The sequence below is a fragment of the Pleurodeles waltl genome, chromosome 8 (genome assembly GCF_031143425.1).
Source record: "Pleurodeles waltl isolate 20211129_DDA chromosome 8, aPleWal1.hap1.20221129, whole genome shotgun sequence".
Classification (NCBI taxonomy): Eukaryota; Metazoa; Chordata; class Amphibia; order Caudata; family Salamandridae; genus Pleurodeles; species Pleurodeles waltl.
In genome coordinates, this window is record NC_090447.1 from 232,615,574 (window position 1) to 232,640,162 (window position 24,589).

At 43.3% G+C, this 24,589-nt stretch overlaps 1 protein-coding gene across 5 annotated transcripts in view; it reads right to left on the reverse strand.

Annotated features, from left to right (window-relative positions):
* Positions 1–24,589, reverse strand: part of NCAM2 (neural cell adhesion molecule 2) — a 1,466,086-nt gene that overhangs the window by 227,059 nt on the left and 1,214,438 nt on the right. For all 5 annotated transcript variants that reach the window (XM_069204093.1, XM_069204094.1, XM_069204098.1 and 2 more), the window contains one exon: positions 12,299–12,420. In XM_069204093.1, coding sequence (XP_069060194.1) covers positions 12,299–12,420 — 122 coding nt within the window. The remainder of the gene's footprint in view (positions 1–12,298; positions 12,421–24,589) is intronic.

Genomic DNA, 24,589 nt, shown 5'->3' on the forward strand with positions numbered 1-24,589 from the left:
TTCCAACACCTCTGGAGGTTGAAACCTCCAGAACCTTCTCCTACTTCAAAGCTGGCACCAAGTATAAATATTAGACCCTCAGATGTAAAGCTTCAGTAGACCACCGGACAGGTGAATACTACAGAAATAGGACTGCTAAACTGCTTTGCTGCCAAAAGCACTGTTGCCCAGCTACTGTGCTGCATTGCTGCCTGCTGCCCTACCTGCACAAGAGAAAGATTGGACCAGCACATTTCATCCAGGGGCTGGACTGATTCCAAGGGTCAGCTGACTGACATCCTGTTCTGAGCAACAGGGACATCTGCCCGGCTGATCTGCTGGCTGAAAATGCAATCTGCTCTCCCTGAGCCCTGCTGCCATCTGCCGGAGTGAGTTCCTGATCCCCAGGAGGTGCCCACCAGATCATGGACGCCTGGTGTGGCATCAGGTGAACCTATAGAATCGGCATCCTGTTGAGACCACCAATGTGCATCTCCAGCAATGACCGTCCGTGATGCCCGAAAGGAACTCCATGCTAGAGCAGCGACTATCCACAACGCCCTGCCTGCATTTGTGATGCTCTTCTGGTACTCTTGGCCCCCTCCACTGCAAATGGAACTCTTTATGCTGTACTTTTGGAGGACACTTTTTCAGTGGGACTAACCTCATCCCTCTATTTGGCCCACTCTCCACTGTGGTCAGCCTGAATTTGTGAATTTCACCTGGTCTTGCACAGCCAGATGCGTATCTCTGTTTCTACTGATGGGATTTTCCTAAATTTGCTCTGAAAATGTATTACATTTTGCTCTATGTTTCCAAATTGGTATGAGTTTCCTCTTGTGTTTCCACTTCATTACTGTTTGAAGTGCTGCATAAATACTTTATGCATTGCCTCTCAGTTAAGCCTGCCCACTTTTGTGCCAAGCTACCAGAGGGTAAAGAACAGGTTAATTTGGGGGTTGCCTGTGTTTCACCCTGACAAGAATTGTAGTTTCTTATTGAGTAGTGTTTTACTGCCTCATCCAGTTACTCAATTTCCTGTACAAAGTAAAAATGTATCTTTTTTTAAGTCAGTAAAGGAGCAACAGGCTAGATCGTTGGGGTCATGGTGGATAATAGACATTTTATATCATTATGAGTGGCTTACATATGGATGTTATCAGTGTTAAGCCAATCAACCTGCTGTTGGAATAAGGAGGTGGGAGTGTGCTGAGGAAGATTGAAAAGACTGTGAGTTGCAACATTAAAGACTGGCCTTGATTTAGGGTTTGACAGAAGGGTACTCGCTCACAAATGTGATGAATAGGCTGTCAATATTATTACAAGTGCAATAAGAAATAATGCATTTGTAATAAGGAGGATGGTGTATTTGTTACACTTGTGATGGAGTATCTGTCCGTCAAACTCTAAATTAAGCCAGTTGTCAAGCGGAGAGAAGGCGTCGTTTGAGATGGCTGCCAGCTGGCTGATGAAGTTATTGATGCTGCTGAATACCAGGTTAAGAATACATATTTGACAGCATTATAGGGTGGCAGAAGCCAGGTATTTCAGATGTTGATTAATTGGAACTGCATGTCCTATAGCAATGTTTGAGATAAATACCTCCATCCTCATTGATTTGTTCTATGAAAGGCCAGTACTTCTAATGCATGGAGCAAAAGATAATGGTTATATGGAGAAAAAAATGCCACTGGTGGGAAGGTAAGGTGTGTTAGATGTAGGAAACTACAATAAAAATATTACATTTTCGAGTAGATCAGCATCAACGTCAGGAGTTACTCCCTGTATATGAAGTGCAGTGAGGCAGTATGAAATGCATGAATAGAGCTAAGTAGTGAAAAAGGGGTAGATGAGAATGATTTGGCTTTGATGTGGTGTGAGAAACCATGGAAGGAATTTAAATCACCAACAGAGGTAGCATAGAGTGCAAAGAAGAGTAGGCCACAGACCAGTGCTTGGGTTACACTCACTAGGAGAGAAGTGGTAGCAGAGTAATTATTATTCCACAAAACAATGTGTGTCTTATTGGAGAGGCAAGGACTAAAGCAGTTAAGGGGTACACCAGAGATGCTGGGGGAGGTCAGACCAAAGAGTAGAGTGGGGTGATCAACCATTTCAAAGGCATCAATGAGATATTGGCATGTGAGGATTGGTTGACAGGTGATAATGACAAGGAGTATGAATGCAATTAGAGATGTGGCTTATACCACAGTTAACAGTTGCTCGTACTGTTGAGGCTCTTGAAAATAGGTCATCTATGAAACACTTGAAACAAATTTCTTCAAGAAGAAGCAGGATAGAGGGTGATAGCTGGAGAGGGTAGAAAGGTAAGCCATTTCTCTCTAAAGAAGGGATTAACCACTGCTGATGTAAAGCTGGTGGGTAAGGTGCCTGTGGAAAGCGAGTGATTGAATAAAGATGTGAGGCAAAGTTGTGGTGTACATAACAAGTAATTCCTAGAAAGGAGTCACTTGTTATGGAAACAGAATGTAGAACATGAAGTAAGGTGAGGGGAGATTCGAACAGCAGTTGGAGCGTAGCCGTGGTTGGTGGATGAGGCGTTTTATAACGAACAACCAAATACACAAAGTTACTTGGAGATTTGCCTTACTTTATTCATTGTGCTTTCCAAAAGTAGAGTGTTGGACAAAGCAGCCAGATGTTCAATTACTGAGGGCTGGATATTCAACAATTTTAATGGATGGGCTGAGGTCAGTGGCAATGTTGACTTGAAATGGAGTAGGGAGGCTGTATATATTTGGGGAAGGATGGGGGTTTAGGAGGGAGGTGGCAGAACTTTGAACAGAGATCAGATGATCCTTTATGGTGTTGATCTTTCAGGAGAGAGTATCCCTCTACAATTTTTTTTACTAATGTAATGGTTGTATGACACATGGAAAAAATAATATAGACCCTTGGGTGAAATTGTGGTACATTTGATGTATATAGTAATTTGACAAATCAGATGTGCACAATTCAAACAGAATTGCCTTCTTGAAAACCATCTACACAGGTTTACTAAGACGGCACAATATCAAATAAACAACACCAAAAAACAGAGGTAAAATGTTATGCTAGTTTGAAAAAATTGCTAACAATGCTATATGATTAAAAGTTTTCATTAACTGCCTATCATCAATGTGTTTGCATTCAGCTTATTCTTGGTCATATGGATTATTCAATGGAACAATGTCCCTTACCTCAAAAAGAAGGATCTCATATGTGTAGACACCCTATATTATTCACTAGCCAGTGCAAAGGATATTTATAATTACATAAGAAGACCCAGAGACAAAATGTAAATGACATAATTAAATGAGACCTAAAATGTTTGTTGTGGTTCGGTAAAGTTGAAAATATACATCTTTAATACTTGATGTTTTCTGAAAGCTGGATTGTAGGTTTACATATTTAATTGAGAGCAAATGTCATATTTTTCAAGTATTCACATAGAATTCAGGAATTATTCAAACAAATCTAATCCAGCCACATATAGCCAAGCTATCCCAATATACAAAATGTATGCGGGTGTGCATTTGTAAACACAATTGAGACACATATGTGGTATTGTACTTTTAGCTTTTTTTACTGCACTTCAGCTTTGTTGCTCCCAAAAGGCTTTGCTGGTTGAAGCCAAAAGTAGGTCTTAAGAAGCCCATGACAAATAAAAATGCCTTGTTCCTCTCTCTTTTGACTCATTCCGAATTGCCAAGTAATAAAACAGATACCTCTGTAGTACAATCAATGCCTTCTACCTTTTACACATATGCAGGGCCTTTAGACCCAGATCTACCAATCCACTAAGCTCCTGATTAACTGTGAGGTGGAGCAGATTTCATTTGTGCTTCCCCAGTCATGCCTGGTCTGGTTTCCCTGCACCCGTTTTCCTGGGTGAAGAAACAGTCACCACAAACTTACTGATAGGAAATTCTGGGTGGTAAAATTGTTTGAGGTTTCTGCTGAAATAGCAACTAGGTCTCGAAACCTAGACTTACCCAAACGTTTTCACTGGCAAAAGGAAGCATGTAATAGGTGTGGTCTTTATTTGATTTTTTCAGGTGTAAAAAATGTTGAGGACCTTCCGTAAGTGACAACAAATATGTGAAAAGCAACAGTTTTACTTGCTACTGCACCACAGACTAGGGCTGCTGGTCAGCCACTTTATCATATAAATATGCATTTTCTTTTCATACTAGTTATCTATTTATAATGACCAATTTTATATAAGTATTTAAGCTAAATGTCATTAATGCTCTTATCTTATTTTCCATTTTTAGAAAAATACTTTCTATATCAAATATTCAGACATTCAAAAGAATGTTTACTAAATCTTATGATCTATTGTATTAACTTTGTTTGTCATAAAACTCTAGACAGTGCTTATATTATTAAATCAATATCATTATTTTATAACTTTGAAATGCCAATACTGTTAGAATTGTCTAATCATGCAGCCCTTCATATCATATTGTTACTGAATGGTCTATTTGAATGGCAAACCTAATTATGTGATAACTGTTTGCAAATGGGAAGGAGACCGTCCCCTGAGGTGTGGAAGCATGTGACATGTTTCTTGTGTGATCCTAGAGGGTCAGGAGGAGCATATTGTTAGTAGGAGGTAAGAACCGATCCTCCTGCAGACCTGCAGAACAAAGCATTGTTGAGTTTTCTGTCCCCAAATTAAGCCTTGGAAGCAGGAATGTGATCATAGTGTTTGGATAGCAAGGAGAAGAATGTGTAGAAATTCTGATGTGGTTTGCCTATGGAACACTTTGACTTAAACTTTATAAAAACTGCTACCACCACTCTTAATATGGAAAATAGCCTGGGCATTCACTTGGGCTTCATCTGAACTATTTTGGCATAAAATGCTTCTCTGAGGGTTAGAAAAGTTAGCATGTTACTGCCCCACATTACAATGAGAATCCATTGTATTTCTATAAGGTGGCTGTCTGTTGAATAACTTATTTACTGAAATGTAACATTTGAATAATCCATAAAACAGAAAGAGCTGCATCAACCTGCAAGTAAATCTAAATGACCAGTGATAACTAAACTAGCAGAGGAGAAATTAAAGGACTTTTTCTACCTCAGCTGAATGTTTTGATTTGAAAGTTTTTCCATTTCAAGAAAATGGGGACACCTCCCAAGTCTATCAAGCAAATACAAAACCTTTGCAGCTGAGGCTTCTTTATTTGCCTCCCACTGAGATTTTTGCAGATTCAGAATTCAGTGGTACCATAAAATCAATTCATCTAGCAATATTGAACCCTGAATGGTCAGGGCATCCAGACTTGCCCCACTGATAAATGTCACAATCCATAAAAGTATTGAAGTCCCCGGGAATACCATGATAAGTTATGAAACTGTGCACAAGGCTGATGGTATCTTTTCATATACGATTTTCAATCCTGTTAACTATGCTGCTTCTGTCAACATAGCTCAACTAAGGCACAACATTGATGTGTCTGACCTTGTGAAGCCATGTTGGGTGACAGGTTACTACCTTGTTTCCCAGGCAAATTTTGACTATGAGAAAAATGACTGTAACTGACGGGGCAAACATTTTGATTCTACTCAATCTTACTCCATCAACAGTTGGTGGCAGAAACTGCCTAGGACATTTACCACCCCGCCCTACTTGAAAACAGTTTGTTTTACAGTTTTTGGTGACATTTTTAGATTTTCATAACTATGCATCACTAGATCATTTTGTTATCATTTTGATGTCGCAAAAATCAAAATGCAATACACGCACATTTATCTGATTAAGTCTATTCTTCTTGTGTCAATCTTCCAAGGCTATTATAAGTAAGTGGCTCTAACTTAAGAAAAACCCTTTTTGCTGTTCAACCATTTGGTTGATTGACCTCTGTTGTCTGTGAAGGGCTCCCTAATTAAGTTTCATCCATGGTAAGCTCAAAGGTAAAATGGCATACCGCTATAGCCTCTAGTTACCACCCCTTAGATTAGATAAGCTGCTGTGCAACTGGGATAAGGGATCGAGGCAGGTTGTGCATACACACATGCGCACATGTATGTGAACACATATAGACTTATGGCCAGATTCATGAAAAACTGGTGCAGTTGAGCAAGTCACGTTGCTGAGCTGCATGGCATCACTTCGAAAGGGTAGGAATGTGGCTTACAGTGGTGGCTGCCACTCAACAGGGGTGGCAGGGTGGGGTGTTGGGGAGGGGGAAGGGAGGAAATGGGGTGAAAACTAATTTTAAAAAACGTACCTGTAGGGGAGACACTTTGGTCTCCCCTCCATCCTCATCCTCTTCCTGTTCCCCGACTCCCAGCCAATCACGATGAGTCTGTCACCAGCAACAGCAGCGTCATGATTGGTCTGAGCAGCCTGCTTCACCACTCTGATTAGAAATGGGAGCCTGGGAATCTTCTCCACTCCGCTGTGCTATACTTCCGGGTAAAGAACATGCAGAGTGCGCATTTCTTTTTGGCTGACCCAAATAAGCCTACTCCAGGCCCCTTCCTCCAGTATAGCTCTGACCCAACCCTTCTCACAGGAAAAATGTTATTTTAAAACTTTATTTTACCTTTCTCCACAATCCAGTGGGGCAGCGTTCCTCCGCCTTAGTGGAGGAGCCACACCTGGTGCCTTATTTAAGGATTATGGTGCATTTTTGTTGTTTCCTTCTGCGCTGGTGCCCAATGGGGTTGCCTAGTGCCAACTGCACAAAAACAATTCTGGGAGGCTTTTTCCTCTTTCCATGTGCGATTCAGGATGCAGCATATATAGAAAGAGCTATTAAATAGCGATTTAATAACTTCTTAATGGTGCACCAGGTTCCACAGTAGTTCCACTCCTCAACAAATCTCAGACCCAACCAAGCCTGAAAATTATCAGCCTATCTCGCTGCTCTGTTATTCTTTCAATGTTGCAGAAATATATGTCAACCAGCAGCCCTTGGTCTTTATTGAGGCCAAGGAGTTACTTCACAGGAGGCAGTCAGGCTTTCACCCCCTTTATAACATAGAGTCTGCCCTATTGCTTGCCTCAGAATTTATCTGACAAATTTTTGACAAGGGCGATAATGCAGCAGTTTCGATGTTGGACCTCAGTGCGGCCTTTGGCACTGTATCCCACAACCTCTTAGTTGAGCAGTTGTGAGGCTGCGGTTTAGTTCACAAGGACTTGCAGCGGTTAACCTCCTTCCTGCAGGAATGCACCTTTAAGGTGTCTCACAAATGTTTCCATTCTCAGGTTTATCCACTGCAGCAGGGGATGTCTCAGGGCTCCTCTCTTATCCATACCCTATTCAACTTTTTTATATGCCCTCTGGCAGATATCATTGAGTGATACATTTTCAATATAATAACATACACCAATGATATTCAGGTGATCATTACCCTGTCATAGAACGTGGTCAGCACTGCTATTTCACTGAGGACCTGTCGGTTGGAAGTTGCTTAGTGGATGGATCTCAACTATCTTAATTTAAATGTAGGGAAACGAGAGGTCCTTATTTTAGGCAAACAACCTTCAATCTGTTCCTCAGCTTGGTGGCTAGATTTGTTCGCTACTCTATCTCCCCCAAAGGCTAGGCATTTTGTCGATGAGAAGCTCACATTTGACTGCCAGATCATGGCTTTGGCAGATAAATGGTTCAGGATTCTAAAAACTCTCAAAAGAATCCTTTGTCTCTTGCCTGAATCCTCTAGAAAAACAGTAGTCCAGGCACGTTTTATGTCCAAGCTGGACTACTGCAATGTGTTGTCTTCTACCTAAGATTATCACATCCTGACAGATGAGAATTCAGCGTGTGCAGAATTATGTAGCCCATCTGCTGCTGAACCGCCTTAGATGGGTCCCTATGGTGTCTTCACTTTCGAAGTTGCATTGGCTACCATTGAAGAAGCACTTTAAAATTAAAAGCTCTGTGCTATTGTTACATGGCCTATACTAACAAGGTTCCTCACTATGTGCACCCCTTTATCAAGCCTTACTAAGATTCTCTGTGGCTATGATGGCTTGTATTCCCACTGGAAAGAGAGATTGAATTGGGGGTAGCTCCTTCAGCTTTTTAGCTTATGGCTTATGGCTTGAGGAAGCCATAATGAGATTCAAGTTTTGAACGGCCCTGTCATGAGAGTTTATTGCACTACTGTTCCATAAGACCGATGAAAATCCCCTGAACACAATAGGCTCTCCAAGGGAGATTGAGCTGCTATGCATAGAGGAATGGTGTTGGATAAGAATATAGCTGTTAACAACAACTCCCTGTCAATTGACATAGAGAATATTCCCTCATGGGACAAAGAGTGGACAGGCAGTTCTCTAGTTCCAGTCACCACTGGAGATTTTTTTGAAGACTGAACAGGAAAAAACAAGACTTGGTCAGAGTGAGCATCAGAGCTTGTCTCAGGGAGACATGTACTACAGTTTCGAATGAGGTGCCATTTTTTAACCTTACTAGCATTCAACACAGGGGTGCAATAGTCTGTAGGCTGGGTGCTGTGGGTGACATAAGGGAAGGAGGGATAATGTGAGACGACTAGGATGGCTGAGTGTCCCACTAATCAAAAAAAAACTACCTCCCTTTTTAAACACTATCACAGCCCCCTTGGTATGCCTAGATGTGGGTCTCATATTTACTGTGACTTAACGCGGGGCCCAAATTGGCTGAAACCAAGGACTTGACCTTTCAGCTCAGTCTGGATTATTCCTGTTGGAGCAAGACTACAGGCAATTTGTAAATTGCTTAATCCTATATGAGGTGGAGTTGCAGGATACAAATAATGGTGGACTGCAAAGCAGTACTGAGTAATTACCAGTGACTGAGATAAATCCAAACATTCCACACAGCACATTTGTTTAGGGTCCGTCGAGGAGCAAGATTGAATTCCCACAGGCCCACACAGTGTAGGGAGAAAGGATCAGCCCTGAAACTCATATGAAGGAAAATGTTTGACATCAGGAGAAGCTGGTTTCAGGTTAATGCACTCTTGAAGATAAGCTTTTGTGATTGCCCTGGGACAAGTGAGATCCATAGCGTTAGAGGTTCATGGAAAAGAGTTAGGAAACCTGGAATAAAATTTAGAAATGTTCACTTCTTGATGCAATTTGTCCCAGCCATTAGGTATAGCTCCATGATTGTAAACATATATTTGTTATGCTAATGACTGTAGACTTAGAGTAGTGAAGGTAACATTGACTATCAAATGCTATGGGCTAGAAAGTATCATTGTGAATTACATGACCAAGCCAATAGGCCTGACATTTTAGTAGTGCATATCTACCAGTAGTTCAAGGTGGTACAAAACAAAGCTTTCTACTCTAGGTTTAGTCAGCTAGTGCCTCCACTATGATCTATTTTAGGTTTAAAAATGGTGTATTGAATGTTATTTGATGTCTTGCTGAGTTCTGAGTTTCTAGTCCCCCAGTACCACCATGAACCAGCCTTGATCTGCTCTGCCTTGCTACGCTTAAGGTCAAGTGATAAAAGAGATACTTACTTGCCAGTTTTAGGGTCTGTGTTAACAAGGTCCAATAAGGCCTCCGTATGCTAATATTGAAGGACTCCAGTGCACACATTTTGGGATCAGTGACTTCTGATTGCCCTGGAAGCTTCAAAACCAGTTTACTTTTAGGGCCTGGTTTAGAAAGATAAACTTACACTTTTGTGTAAGATTAAGAGTTGTTCATATTCACAACTGTATTTTATGAATACTATCTATACAGCTGTGGAGTCTCTGCACCTGTGGTGGAGACTTCACACATAAAATGATACAGCTGTCCTATCTTTTTATCTGCAGAGACTCCCCAATGAGTGCAGAGACTCTGACGTCATGAAGATACTACTCATAGAATAGCTTTATGCATAGGAATAATCACAAAATTACATAAATTGTAAGTTTACCTTTGTGAATCAGACCCTCAGTATCTAGATTTACATGTTTTTGAAATAGCTTAATCACATCTGACTGTTCCTGTGAAAGTAGTGGGTATAAAGACCAAAACATTGTAGAATTTGATTGTAGTTGTTGAGATCTGAAGAAAAGGATCCATATAATACCCTTACAGGAAATAATAGGAAACTTATGTACAATTCACATTCACAAATTAAGGATTTGTTTGTGGATGGGTATGCAATTTGCTATGCTGCCTATGCAAAAATAGGTCACATCTCAAATTGTTCATTTCCAGCTGGTCGACAAACAAGTTGCCTAATGAATGATAGATAAGTTACAGTTTGTGGCATCATGTGATTGACTGCAATGCCGGGATGGATGTCTGCAAAGCACAGCAAACTGTACTTACATTTGCATTACAGAATGGGAAACATTTTTATTTTTGTAAAGCAGGCTGTGTACATTAAAAGTACTGGTGCTGGACAAGGTTTCAAAAGCTATTTTATATTTTAGAAAGGCATCTCCAACTTATACATGGTATTTTGTAAATAGTTAAAATGTATTTTGCCAATACAAACTCAGTGATTTTGTTAAACACAGACTTTGCAAATACCTTTGTACATTATGCCCAAAAAATTCATCAGAATCAATATCCTTGACTAGACATTGAGTATCCAAATAGTCAGTTTCTCTTTACTATGTGGATGTAATAGATTACCCCATTTGGTGACTTCAGTTATCATGGGTAGTGGGTCACCAAATTCAGGATCAACGGTTATATGGTTAGATTATGATGAATTCCTCAGTAATTAGGTTGAATAATTCATTGTCAAAACTCACCTTGTGCAGTTGAGTCATAATGATGTTCACATAAACACACTTCTCACACTGGCTTGTATTTTATATTATTGTTGAAATAAATTAATCCTGTGAGACAGGTATGGTTTGCACCATTTTGACACATACGTGATGACAGGCCCCTTTTTCAAAACAATGCAAATGGTTTGATAAGAGATGACCTTGTTGGAAATCTTACTAAATTAGTTAGTAATAATATCCATGTCCCTTGATCATCAATGTGCTTTAAGTATAATGAAAGCAAAATTCTGTTTGATGGGTTCAACTTAAAGAAAAATAAGCAAGACAGCTAATTTGCCTGTTTTAAAAGACACTTCAAAATAAAGTTTGAACTCTAGGACCTTTTTACTTTTGCCACAAGTACATGTTTTCTCCCAGTGATGACAGTGAACTTTCTATCACTAGCTGAGATAACCTCATTTTCTGAATTTTTAACATACTTTCTATTCTATTTGTTTGTGCCTAGCAAGCATCACTTGATCAAGGCTGCATTTGCCTCCAGATTATGGTTCACACCAAGCAGGATCTGCTATCATCACCCAAAAAGAGGAACTGAATGTCCAGCAGGAAGATGAAGAATAGCAATTGTTGGATGGAGATACTGAACACGTTTGGTGGTAAAATAGAGACAATGGGTACAGTAGAAATAACTAAAAATGACTTTGCATGAAACTGAAGAATGCGATTTGAGAACCTTCTGACATGGTGTAATGGAATCAATTCACTGCTGACCGCAGCTGCTGAATAGTGTTCAATAAAATTGAAATGATCAGTGTTTTTGAATGGTTTTGACAAGTTCCAGGTGTCTACGGTTAAATCAATGATGCCATATAGTAGAGCTACTAGGCAAGGTTAAGATGGTTTAGTTGGCCAGAAAGGAAGGTGGGAACTATGAACCATCAATCTACTCTCTTTCACATCCGAAAGCTAACTTCTGAATTGTATATGTGTTCAGATTCAGTATGTTCATCACTACGCTTTAAGTAAATTTGTCTGTCATCCTCTACTTACAACATCAATGTGATTGTGGTAATTTAAAAGCTGAGAAAAATAATTATCACCAATGTCATAAAGCAACGGACAGAACACATTAATATCATCTCAATAGTATTGCTAACAGAAACACAAACAGCGTACTCAACACAATTATCGATATGAATGAATGATTGCACTGTAATGAAACAGAATTCTATTTGATCACTTTATATTTTCAAACATTCTTTTTTTAGTAGGGAGATTGTTGTGAATGTTTTGAATTTAGATATGTGGGCACTGAAGCTTGTAGAGGAGTATGTGTCTGTGTTTGTATATGATCTTTTAGCAATGTAATACTTAATTCAGTATGTGAGTTTAGTTCTGTTCGTGCAGGTATACGTTTGTACATTTTCTGTGTGTACCTGGGTGGTTCTGTGTCCAGTAAAGGAAGCATACAATAAGTGTTATTTATGAATGTTAAATATTATGTGTGCTGTAAGAGCAATAGAAAGCAATTATTATAAAGCTGCTGACATTTTTAGTTTCTCATTTATTTCACATAAACACCAAAAGGTGTATTTAAATTCGGGAATTTGTATGTGACACTTACACTTCTGTATTTCAAAACATATTCCAAAATAGGTGCCCCTCCATCATCCTGCTTTGTTATTGTAAGCTTAAAGGTCTTTCCTCCACCAGGCTGTCCATGGATTGATGGGGGACTTGGCTCACCTGAAAAAAAGAGAGTGTCTGTTATATTTGCATTGAGCACAGGCTATATTGAAGAATTCATATTGAGAAATATTTCTGTAATTTTTGTGGATTCTAATGCATGTTGACAATAATATCCTGCATATTAGAAATTTTGCTAAACATAAATATGGTCCCAATGAGTAAATCTAGATGCAAGTAACTTTTTTGTTAGCAATTGTGTGAAATGTACAAAAAACAAACTGAAACATGGTGTACCGCCTTATTATTTATTATACTTTGATTATTTGTGTAATATATTCAGGCACTGTTTAGGAGTACTCTATTATGGTGATCTTGTAAAATGAACAAAAGAAAGGAAGACTTGGGTAACAAATTTGAAAATTATAGGCATAGACATGACTTACAAAATAGGGGCATCATTAGATAGAGAATCAGATTTACACTTGGGGTTGACCAGTTTATAAATGATGACAGAATTATAACTATCAAATGCATACCAATTCTCAGCTAAGCTAAAAGGGTTTGGAGACAAAGGCATTGAGCCAGCCTAGGAACTACAAAAGTTTGGCTTTGCAAACAGCATTCATTTGTAATTTTGAAGGCTGTTGTATTCTCCTATTGGGAAACTTGGTAGTAGTGTTTTAAAGCAGTTATCCTTAGGTTAGAACCACGGTGTAGAGGTTGATATTTCTAATGAGACACACTAGCTCACGGAGTGGAATTATTGGGGCCAAAGATACTGATTCTGTTTAGAAACTTTGCTCCAAATTTGTGGTATCAGGAGTGATATGTCAAGGAATGGGGAAGCAATACATAGCCCCCCCAATGCTGTTCGAGGGGGACCTGGCTTCAACAATGCCTCTGCCGTCCCTGGAGACCATGCATTTTAACTGATTGTGTTTATGCACCTTGCAAGGTCGGGCAATTATTCTCATACATGGTTACTTCACAATTGGAACACCAATTACTTAAATCATGCCAGTGGCATCACTCCAGCTAGTTTCTATTATCACCTTACCAGGACAAAATACAATGCCACATTTTAATACCCTGATCTAGATGGCATAGTCCCTCAAGTGGAAACAGTCTGATTTGATAGGAATATGGTACAAACAAGGTAGAGACATTTCACTGAATCATTTGTCGGGTACATAGTGTCTCTGACAAAAAGGATATCAGCTAGTTCTTAGGATCTATACACCGATATAGAGGAAAAAGGTGAACAAAGTCAAATTTTGTGAATGCCCAAACAATGTTTATCTCATTACTGAGACACATAGGCCCTCATTACAACATTGGCGGTAAATGCCACTTACCGCCGTGCAGAAGACCGCCAACACAACGCAGCGGCCGTGGAATTCCAATACAGCTATTACAACTCACAGCTCGGAATCTGCCAAAATCCAGACACCCACACAAGTCCGCCACACCAAAGGTCAGTGATAAACTGGCGATAACAAAACCGACACTGTCACGCCAACAGGAATATGCCCACACTATCACGACCCACTAATCCACGCAGCGGTCTTTCAACCGCGGTATTCCATTGGCGGTTGGCTGGCTGGAGTAGCTTGAGGAATGGACTCTGGTAAGACAAATCTTAACTACCATATCCCCCACCCTACCTGCATGCTATCACATACCCCCACCCTCACCCTCACCCCATCACTCCAACACCTCACATATGTCCCACTATCACAAACCACCCATCGCAACACCAAGCCCTGCATGCAACCTCAAAGCATGAGCACCCATCACCAAAGCATGTCCACTACAGACCTCAAAACAATTATCACAACAAGGTCGTGCACAAGAGTGTAAGACTGGGGTACAGGGTCACCAACCCATTGCACAAAATGGCACACAGATGCAATAATCATGACTTTCCACCCCTGCAGTACCCCTACCCAACGTCACCGGACAGGAGGTTCCAGACAAGTCAACCCCCCCCACAGAAGAGGCCCACAGTGATGACAGCAGCTCTGTCCAACTGGATCTAGATGACCAGCCTGGCCCATCTGGGACCTCGGGACAGTCGGTTCCCCTGGCACAGTCACAAGCCACCACAGAGCCTCCCCCCTCAGGAAACACCAACACAGCACCCACCTAGCGGGCCCATATCTCTGACCCCAGGACACGTCAAGCAGCAGTGTGTCCACTACTAGAGGGAACCCAGGCAAACCCACCAACCCAAGAACAGCAGGGACCTGGGGGCAGTGGGCACACGGTTCAGGGGACAGAGGCACAGTAAAACCGGGGAACTGGGAGGTCTGCTGTGCGTCAGGGGGAGGACAGGCCCAGGGAACCCACTCTCCATGAGGCACTCTCCAACATCATGGGAGAGTACCATCATTCCCAGGAGACAATGGCAATGGTACTGGCCAAGTTTCAGGAGACCCAGCGGCTGCAGGAGGAACAGTATTTGGGGATCGGGGAGGAACTCAAGTCCATCAACACCACCCTGGTCACCATTGTAGGGGTGCTGAAGGAACTTGTCAACACCAGGAGGGACACTGTGGCACAACAAGGGGCCCCTGACACTAGCCTGGATGATGAACTACCCACCACCTTCGCCGGCCCTAGTGGACAGGAGGCACCGCTACAGGACCACGACACCAGCACCCCACCCCCTGCAGATGGAGAACCACCCCGCAAATGGTCCCTCAGATCCAGCACAAAGACATAGAACAATGCCAAGAACCCGCCAAGAAATGACACCACCCTGAATGTCATCCTTCTGTCCCACTTTGTCACCCTGTCCATCCTTAAACTGCCCTAGCTCTACTTCCTATGCCCCTTTGGACAATGCACCTGTGAGACAAATTACTGGACTCTGCGATGGACATTCCTCCACCATCACCTCTGACCATTTTCCAACCCCCTCCACTATTTTTCACTTAAATAAACACCCTTGAATCAAAAAACAATCTGGAGTCAGTCTGTGCTTTCACAAATGTGTATTTGCAATAACTGAGGAAAATAGCAATGTCCATTGTATTGTGAACATACCTATGTCACACAGCTCTAGTCCATGTGGTAACATAGCAGAGGTCACACAGTGGGAGCCACATCTGTGAAATGGAAAGGCAAAGTGACAGGTCAGGGCTCATGCACTGGGTGAAAGTGAAAGACATATTCATTGAATGGTAGCTCTCCCGGTTTCTATACACCTGTTCACTCCTGCGGGGGGGACCAAGGCCACATGTGTCCCATCAATGGCACCTATGATGTTGGGGATATGTCCCAGGGCATAGAAGTCACCTTTCACTGTAGGCAAATCCTCCAGCTGAGGGAACATGATGTAGCTGCGCATGTGTTTCAGCAGGGCAGACAACACTCTGGACAACACGTTTGAGAACATAGGCTGGGATATCCCTGATGCTATGGCCACTGTTGTTTGAAAAGACCCACTTGCCAGGAAATGGAATACTGACAGGACCTGCACTAGAGGGGGGGATTCCTGTGGGATGGCTGATAGCTGACATGAGGTCTGGCTCCAACTGGGCACAAAGTTCCTGGATTGAGGCACAATCAAGTCTGTAGGGAACTATTAAATGTCTCTTCCATTGTTAACAGGTCCACCAGCGGTCTGTACACCGGAGGATGCCGCCATCTCCTCACCTGCCCCAGCGGACGTGCCCTATGGATGAGAACAGCGAGCACAGAGTCAGCCAACACTGAGGCAGTAAAAAAACAATTTTATTGCACACATTTGTCAATCCGCTGTGTGCCTGTCTTTGTGTGTATGCAAGGCCTTGATATGTGTGACACATTTAAAAGTAATGCCATGTGGCCCCCTGAAATGGCGGCTGCCTGACCTGTAATGTGGGACAAGGGGATATGAGGTAACTGTGCTGGTGTTGTACACCATCGCGGTAGGCGTTCGAAGACCGCGGCGCAATCCTGCTTTGGTTAACATTGGGCCCTATGGGTGCCAGAAGCCAATGACGATGTAGGCTGGCGGTGACGATATGCACCGCAGCGGACGTGACCGCCATTTTCTGTCTGTTCACTCACTTGATACCTGATCTTCGACAGGAGAGGACCTACACTGCAAGTGTTGCTGTGACCTCAGTCTGGAAGCGACAATGGCTCATGTGTCTGGGAAAAGGGCCCCTGGAGGAGTTGGATAAACTAGTGGATGGGGTCCTCCCCCAGTACACGCTACTCTACGGTCCTCCAGACAAACAGGTGAGTACACTGTAAGCATGCTGTATGGGCAATGCCTATTTCGAGTGGTGTGGATCGAAGATACGGGGGATGAGGCCTGCATGATGGGACAGTGAGTGTATGTGTGTCAGGGCAAGGGTGGGAATGTGGGACAATGACTGTGATGGTCCGGACGGTTAAAGTTTTTCTTTTCCCCTGTACTATTCCTGTAGGTCAGCACCCACCAGAAGAAGGATATTTGGCGTGCCATCGCCAAGGACATCTGGACCCTGGGGGTCCACCACAGACAGAGCACCCACTGCCATAAAAGATGGGAGGACATTCGCCGCTGGAGCAAGAAGACGGCGGAGGCCCAGCTGGAGATGGCCTCCCAATGTGGGAGGGGTGCCCGTCGCACCATGACCCCCTGATGTTCCATATCCTGGCAGTGGCGTATCCGGAGTTGGATGGGCGCTTGAGGGCATCACAGCAGCCACAAGGGGGTGAGTACTGTCACATCCATCTGACTCTGCACGCATTGGAAGTTTCTGGGTGGGGGAGGTGGGCAATGGGTTCCCCTAGGCTAGGGCGAGCTTTGTAGGCAAGGACCCTTTGTGAGGCAGGCTAAGTGGCGCCCCAACCCCACCAGTGGTAAGAGCCATCTACACCTAGTCAGGCTCCTGTGACTTCCATGTGTGCAGCAATCGGGCATAGGCCATGTACCCCATGTCCCTGTGATTAATTAGGGAACTCTAAGTGCATGGCGTAGTGCAGAGGGCTTCTGTGCCTGTAGTGTCCGCCAACGGTAACTGTATTTCATGCACTGAACATGTCTTTCTTCTTTCCCCCCCCCTTTTTGTGGTCTCCCTGTTCTTGTGTGCATTTGCATCATCAGGCGGAGGAGTAGTGCCACCGGAGCAGGAGGGAGCTGCATCCCACATGGCACTGGAGGGTGAGACAACGGAGTCTGAAGTCACCAGTGGGACGGAGGGCGAGGGGAGCTCCATGGCGGGGACAGGAGCGGAGACCAGCGACACTGACTCCTCCTCTGATGGGAGCTCCCTTGTGGTGGCGGCCCCCTCTGTTCCCACCGCATCTACAGGTACAGCCACCACCCCCTCTACCAGCACCCCCCTCCCAGCAGCCCCTCAGTGTGTGTCCCATGGCCGCTCACCCACGAGGGTGGGCATCTCCTTCGCCCCAGGCACCTCAGGCCCTGCCCCAGTCAGCCCTGCTGCCCTCAGTGAGGAGGCCACTGACGTCCTGAGATCCCTCACTGTTGGGCAGTCTACCATTCTGAATGCCATCCAGGGTGTAGAGAGGCAGTTGCAACAGACAAATGCATACGTGGAGGGCATTCATTCTGGCCAGGCAGCCCAACAGAGAACATTTCAGGCTATGGCCTATGCACTGATGACAGCCACTGTCCCTGTGTCCAACCTCCCCCCTCCAACTTCCTCCACCCAGACCGAATCCCCGGTACCCCAGCCTATCCCAAGCACACTATCAGACCAGCATGCACATACCTCAACACACAAGGGTGGCTCTGGCAAACATAAGCACCACACATCCCACGGGCACTCACATAAGCATCATACTCATGCACACATACCAACATCCACTGCCTCCACTGTGTCCCCATCCTCCACGTCTCCCTCCCTGTCACGTCTCTACTCACACCTGCATGCACTGCATCTTCAGCCACTACCTCCATCACCAGCACGCCCATCACCACACACCGCTCATGTGCCCTCACTACCCCCACTACCATTCACACATCCTTTTGTCCTCTCCCAGTGTGTCTGTGAGCCCTCCTCCCAAAGTACACAAACGCAGTCACACACCCACCCAACAGCCATCCACCTCACGACAGCCTACAGCCCATGCACCTTCACCCAAAGTCAGCAAACGAACACCTCCTACAACCACTACCTCTTCCTCCACTCCCAAACCTCCTCCATCTACCCATCCCAGTGTGTCTAAAAAGCTTTTCTTATCAAATGTTGACCTCTTCCCTACACCTCCCCCACCCCGTCCGTACCCTAGGTCCTGCCTTTCCAGGTCCCAACCCAGCACCTCAGCCACCACATCACCGGGCACAGTGGTGCCAGCAATAGCATGATTTTGGAGTGTGGCAAGCAACAGGGCTGCCACTGTCCCAAGGAGCAAGACCAAGGACATTCCCCCACCTCCAAAGCAGAAAAAGTTGCCCACATCCCGGAGGAAGAAGGCCAAAACACCTGCCACCAAGGGCTCAGGCAAGACAATTGTTGGAAGTTGCAAGACAGCTGTGCCACCATCCAAGGTGGGGAATGGCCTGAAAATGAAAGGCAAGTCAACGTTGCCGTCAACCTGCACGGCGGACAAGACTGCCACCGGCACCGGCACCGTCACATGCACCGCCGCCACCGACACCGCTGCCAGCACCCCAGATACTGAGCCGGCCCACCAGCACCACCGCTACTGACACTGCCGCCAGCACCGCGGTCAGTGAGCCCGCCACTAGCACCGCCGCTACTGACACCACCGCCAGCATGGCAGTCAGTGAGCCAGCCACCAGCAGGGCAGTCAGTGAGCCTGCCACCTGCACCGCAGTCAGTGAGGCCGCCACCAGCACCGCAGCCACAATGACCGCCGCAAGCACAGCAGCTACTGACCCCGCTGCCAGCACCGCCAGCGGCCCCGTGACATCCTGAGCTAGTGGCACCACCGCAGACATGGTTGCCATCCCCAGTGGTCATTCTTACGAGGCTGGTGGTCAGTTCCAGGGGCCTGGGCAGCTTGCATGTTGCACCACCGTCATTGGAGTGTCACATCCACTACCTCAGTCCTTGGCAGGAAGAAGCACTCTGGGCACAAAGCCCCCTCCAGAACCAGTGGAGAAAGACATCCACTACCTCAGTCCTTGGCAGGATGAAGCACTCTGGGCACAAAGCCCCCTCCAGAACCAGTGGAGAAAGACATTCACTACCGCAGTCCTTGGCAGCATGAAGCACTCTGGGCACAAATCCCCCTCCAGAACCAGTGGAGACTGTTATCCACTTGAGAGACTGTGGCTTTGCACTCCCCAGGATGCAGCAGTGGACAAACCACCCACTGGAGAGACTTGAGAGACTGTGGCTTTGCACTCCTCAGGATGCAGCAGTGGGCAAACCACCCACTGGAGAGGCTTGAGAGACTGTGGCTTTGCACTCCCCAGGATACATCAATGGGCATGGAGTCCCCTCGTGGAGCTGGCGTCGTGCACTCATCCGGCTGAGGTGCCCCCCTTTCCCTTCCCCCTGAGGTGCCTGTTTTATTTCTATCTGATGCCCCTGCAGTGTTCTCTCTGTTTCGATTGGGTATCGAGTGTGGGCCTCGCCCATTCATTTTGGGCCCAGTGGTCCACGGACTATATAGGTGCAGTACCTGGACTTGAATTCTTGGTGTACATAATTGTTTATAGTGTATATACATTTTTGACTAATGGATTATTCTTGATTACAATGGTTACAATAATTTCCTTTTGTCATTACGTTCTTCCAGGGGGGCTTGGAGGGTGTAAATGTAATGTTGCAGCATGTATTTGTGTGTATGTTGTTGTGGGTGAGGTTGGGGGTAGGGGTGTTGCGTGTTGCATGTTTGTGTCAATCTCTTTTCCCCTCCCCCCTCCCCTGTGTGGTAGGTGCAGTACTCACCGTGGTCGTCGCCGCCATTGTTTGTGCTCCTGGTAGAGGAGCAAGAAGACTATCGCAGGGAGGATTTGGAGTTCAGGCTCCATGGCATCCTGTTTCCTCGTGGGGTGTGTAGAGGTGAGTGTTTTTCGTTCCAGGTCCTGTTTTCACCGTGTTTTTGTTCGCATTGAATCTGCCCCCGAAAAGGTGGCGGATTGGCCTATCATAATAGTCTGGGCGGAACATTGTCTTCCGCCTGTCTGTTGGTGGTGACCGCCATGCTGTTTGTTTGTACCGCCGTGGCGGTCGGAGTGTTAAAGTGGCTGTCTATATTGGCGGTTTCCGCCATGGTCATAATTCCTTTTTTTTTACCGCTGGCCTGTTGGCGGTTTTACTGCCGCTTTACAGCCGACTTCCAGGGTTGTAATGAGGGCCATAGTGTCCTATTCTGTAAGACATTAATTATTATTGACACAATTATTAAACATTAAATTTATTACAAAGTGATTGTCTGTGTCAACTGATAGGTCATTTTGTATCCGACACCCCAATTAGCTACACTTGTATATGTAATATTCAATGGAGGACGTACTTAGTTATACCTGTGTGTCACTTATTTACTTTTCATATAAATCTGACTTTAAACTATTGATAGGAAAGAAAGTGATTACTGCCTACAGATGGTCACTTTTATGTTATGGAACACCATGGTGCCGTTTAACTCTGTGGTGATCCTGGATGTTCTGGATTCGTTGGGAGGAATTAAAAGTTCACTTTTGTGGAATGGAACCTCTGGTGTACTTTTGCAGAAGCAATGTTTCAACATAATGTAAAGGGTAAAATAGCTGAATGATGGTGAGAGAATGCTCAAACTTTTCCTTTATTGCAAAACACACTTTGTTTGCATGAATGCCTTTATATTGTTTGGCTTCTCTTGTAAAATGGTTTAATTGGGACTCAAGGGAACAAAAAATACATGTAGATAAAGCTTTGGAAATTTTATTATTCTAAATATGACCTACAAACATATTGCCCCACTGGAGTTAAGAATAGAAAATCTACATTCAATGAGTTAATATTGTAAACAATATTTAAAACACAATGTTTATGTCAGACAATTTTTCGGTATATGACTGATTTACTACTAAAAAGTGTATAATGAAACTCAAGGAACAACACTACGTGAAAAATGTAAATTTAGAAGTGAGAGAAAGATCATGAATTTGATAAACAAATTGTAACATTGTATTAGTTAAATACTGGGAAATATTGTCCTCTTGGCTTAATGAGAAGAGTTGTTGCCTCTGTGTCAATTAAAACTATTAATCCAAGTTCCAGTAACAATACTTATGGAGAATGTGTTTCTCAGAAAATGCCCTAAAAATAATAACACACATTCTGATGGTGTCCCAGGCCCAAATGACTGAGCACGGGCACTTGCCAAAAAAGTCATATTGGGCCTCGTGACGCTGTCTGTTTTATAACTATTATTATGCTATGACACCTGGGTCATTGAACGGCATGGAACCAGAATATCATGGCCTAAAGCAGCATCTGACAATAAATATCAAGCAGTACAGATTGTTTACTAAAATATCATCTCACTGGAGTAAGTCATGTAAAATTTACAACAAATGAGGCAATATTTCTGTAAACAATGTTAAGAGTGTGATGTTTTTGCCAAGCAATATTTCCGTTATCTTTATTCTGATATACAACCTTATGGAAAGGACTGAGACAACTACCAAACTTTAAAAAGGTAAAATGATGCAAACCAAGTAATTACTGACCTGTTGCACCTGACTTCAACTAGTAAGCAAATGGCGTAATGAAAGCATTAGGAACCAGTAATTATTTATATGGTGAGATACTTTCAAAAACTAAAATACCCACAAAAACTTTGCATGCTAAGTGATTTGTGAGTGACAGCAGAAAGTATCTTAGGGATGAGAGGTTTACACATCAAAGAGGGAGGGGAAGTTCCATCTCTAGATTTTGAGAATGGAGCTGGAGAAAGAGACAACTCTGCACTCAAAGATCAATCCTAGCAGTTATGCTCTATTTAAATTTTAATGCCTTTTCAGAACTCTCTTTGCAACAAAATCCAGATTACGCCTCATCAGCTTGTATTGCTGTAATAAAGCCGTGGACTCAATGAATTTAAATTAGGATGTTTATTTTTTTTATAATGCCTCAAGGAAAGATTTTTCCTTACCTAAGTCAATTAAATATTGTGTTTTTTTATGAATTTGTTTTAAGAATCTGTTCCTAGTAGAACTTCTTTTATGGATAACAAATCATACTTCACTATTTTCAGGGTAAACGGAAGCAGAAGGCAATAATTTAAAATAATTTGTTTTGTGGGAAATCAATATTAAACACACGTTTAACTTCAAATGAAAAAAAAACACAATCAACAAAATTTTTAATTTAACAGCAAAAACTGTAAATTAATTTTAAATCTGTTTTTCTGGAGAATTTTTTTTACTTTTGTTTATGCTGCAAATGTGTCTTATTCCCACTGAATAATATGATCTGAAGCTGGTTAAATAAATTAGTTACTTTAGTATTGCAGACATTTGCACCGGATAGGAAATTTTTTCTTTATTGTGTTGCTCAACCGCAGCCTATAATCATTACAATTTTGCTTTCTGTTTTGATAGGTCAAACCATAATTATTTGTGCTTTTGCAATTAAATGTAGTAATAGAAACCATGGTTTTATAATTGTTGGTTTTTATGTTATCAGTGTTTTGTAGCATGCTAATCACCTGTGAGGGTATCCAGGCGCTCTGTAGCAGATGTGTGAGGACATCCCTCGAGGCTTACTGGAAAAGCCAAGTCCTCAGTTTCTTTCGAAAGTATCAAAGAAAGGAGGGGGCTCTGATAGGTTGTGGGAGGCCTTTTCAGACTTTACAGGCCTGTTACAGGAAGGCAGAGTCCCCTGCTCTGATTTTGTGTATGCATAAGGCATGTTCAAGTTAGAGACTAGCAGAGCGGACGTGTTTGAAAGGTTGGTGGAAGTGAATATGGCTGTTTCAGTAGGCAGGGACAATGTTGTGGAGAGCTTTGTGGGTGTGGGTAAGAAGTTTAAGTATGCACACTTGTGTGTATCGCTAGCCAGTGGAGTTCCCTAAGGTGTGGTATGATGTGGCCTCAGCATAGGAAGTTGAGGACTAGTCTGGCTGCTGCTTTTTAACAATTTGCAGTTTTCCTGTGAGCTGGTTAGTAATTCCTTCATGCAATGTGTTTCTGCTGGTGCTGAGAGCTTGTGTGATTATTTTCTGGTGTTGTCTGGTAGCCAATTGAAGATTTTGTCCAGCACCCTTAGTGTATTGAAGCCTGTTGAGGCAACTGCTTTGACTTGGGCAGCCATGTCTGGTTTGTTAGTTATTCTGAGGTTTCTTCCTTGCGAGCAAGGTTTAGGATGGGCCAAGGTCTGTGGAACATGAGGTAGATTCCCCCTGGGCATTCCTACTGAAGACTATCAGTTCACTCTTTCTGAGTTCAGTTTGAGGAAGTTAGATTTCATCCAGCTGGACACTTCTGTCATGCATGTGGTAAATGTATTCCTGGTGTTGGGTATTTTGTTCAAGAGGGACAGCATAAATTGTGTCATTGGAGTAAGTAAGAATGTTTATGTTATGAGCTCGTAAAATATCAGTCAGCTGGGTCATGTAGATGTTGAAGTTTATTGGGCTAAGCATGGAGCCCTGTAGGACTCATTCGAGAGTGAGTCCATAGATGTCTACCTCATGGAGTCGTTGGACTACTCTGAGAAATAGAATTATTGGTTGACTGGGGAGTGAGCCCTGTTCAAGCAACAGACACAGTGAACAGGGTGAACCATAAAAAGTCACTAAATTAATCTGTGCTTAAACCTGGGTAGCTAGGCACAAAAAAGCAGTCAGGCTTAACTTGCAGGCAATATGTACAGTATTTATGCACCACACAAACAGTAATAATGTAACAACACAACACAAGAAAAATCCCACACCAACGTAGGAACACAGAATACATTTTAATACATTTGTTTACACCAAAATGACAAAAATCAAACCAGTGTTGACTTATTAATTTAATAAAAACTTTAAACTCAAAGATCAAAGCTCCAACTGCAGACATCTAGTGGTGTGAGACCAGGTCAAGGTCAAAAAATGTGGCTGACCACTATACAAAGTGGATCAGAAATTATAAGTGGATTGGGCTCGATCAGAGCTTACCTTCTGACTTAGAAGAAATTTTGAAAAAAAGTTCTGAGAAGGTAAAGTTCAGTGATGCAAGGCTGCAGATGGTATGCAAGGATAAGCATCATCACAGGGGAGTCTGTGGTGAAGATTTCTATGTATGGACTAAGTTGATTTAACGGAACTCGAAAATATCCAG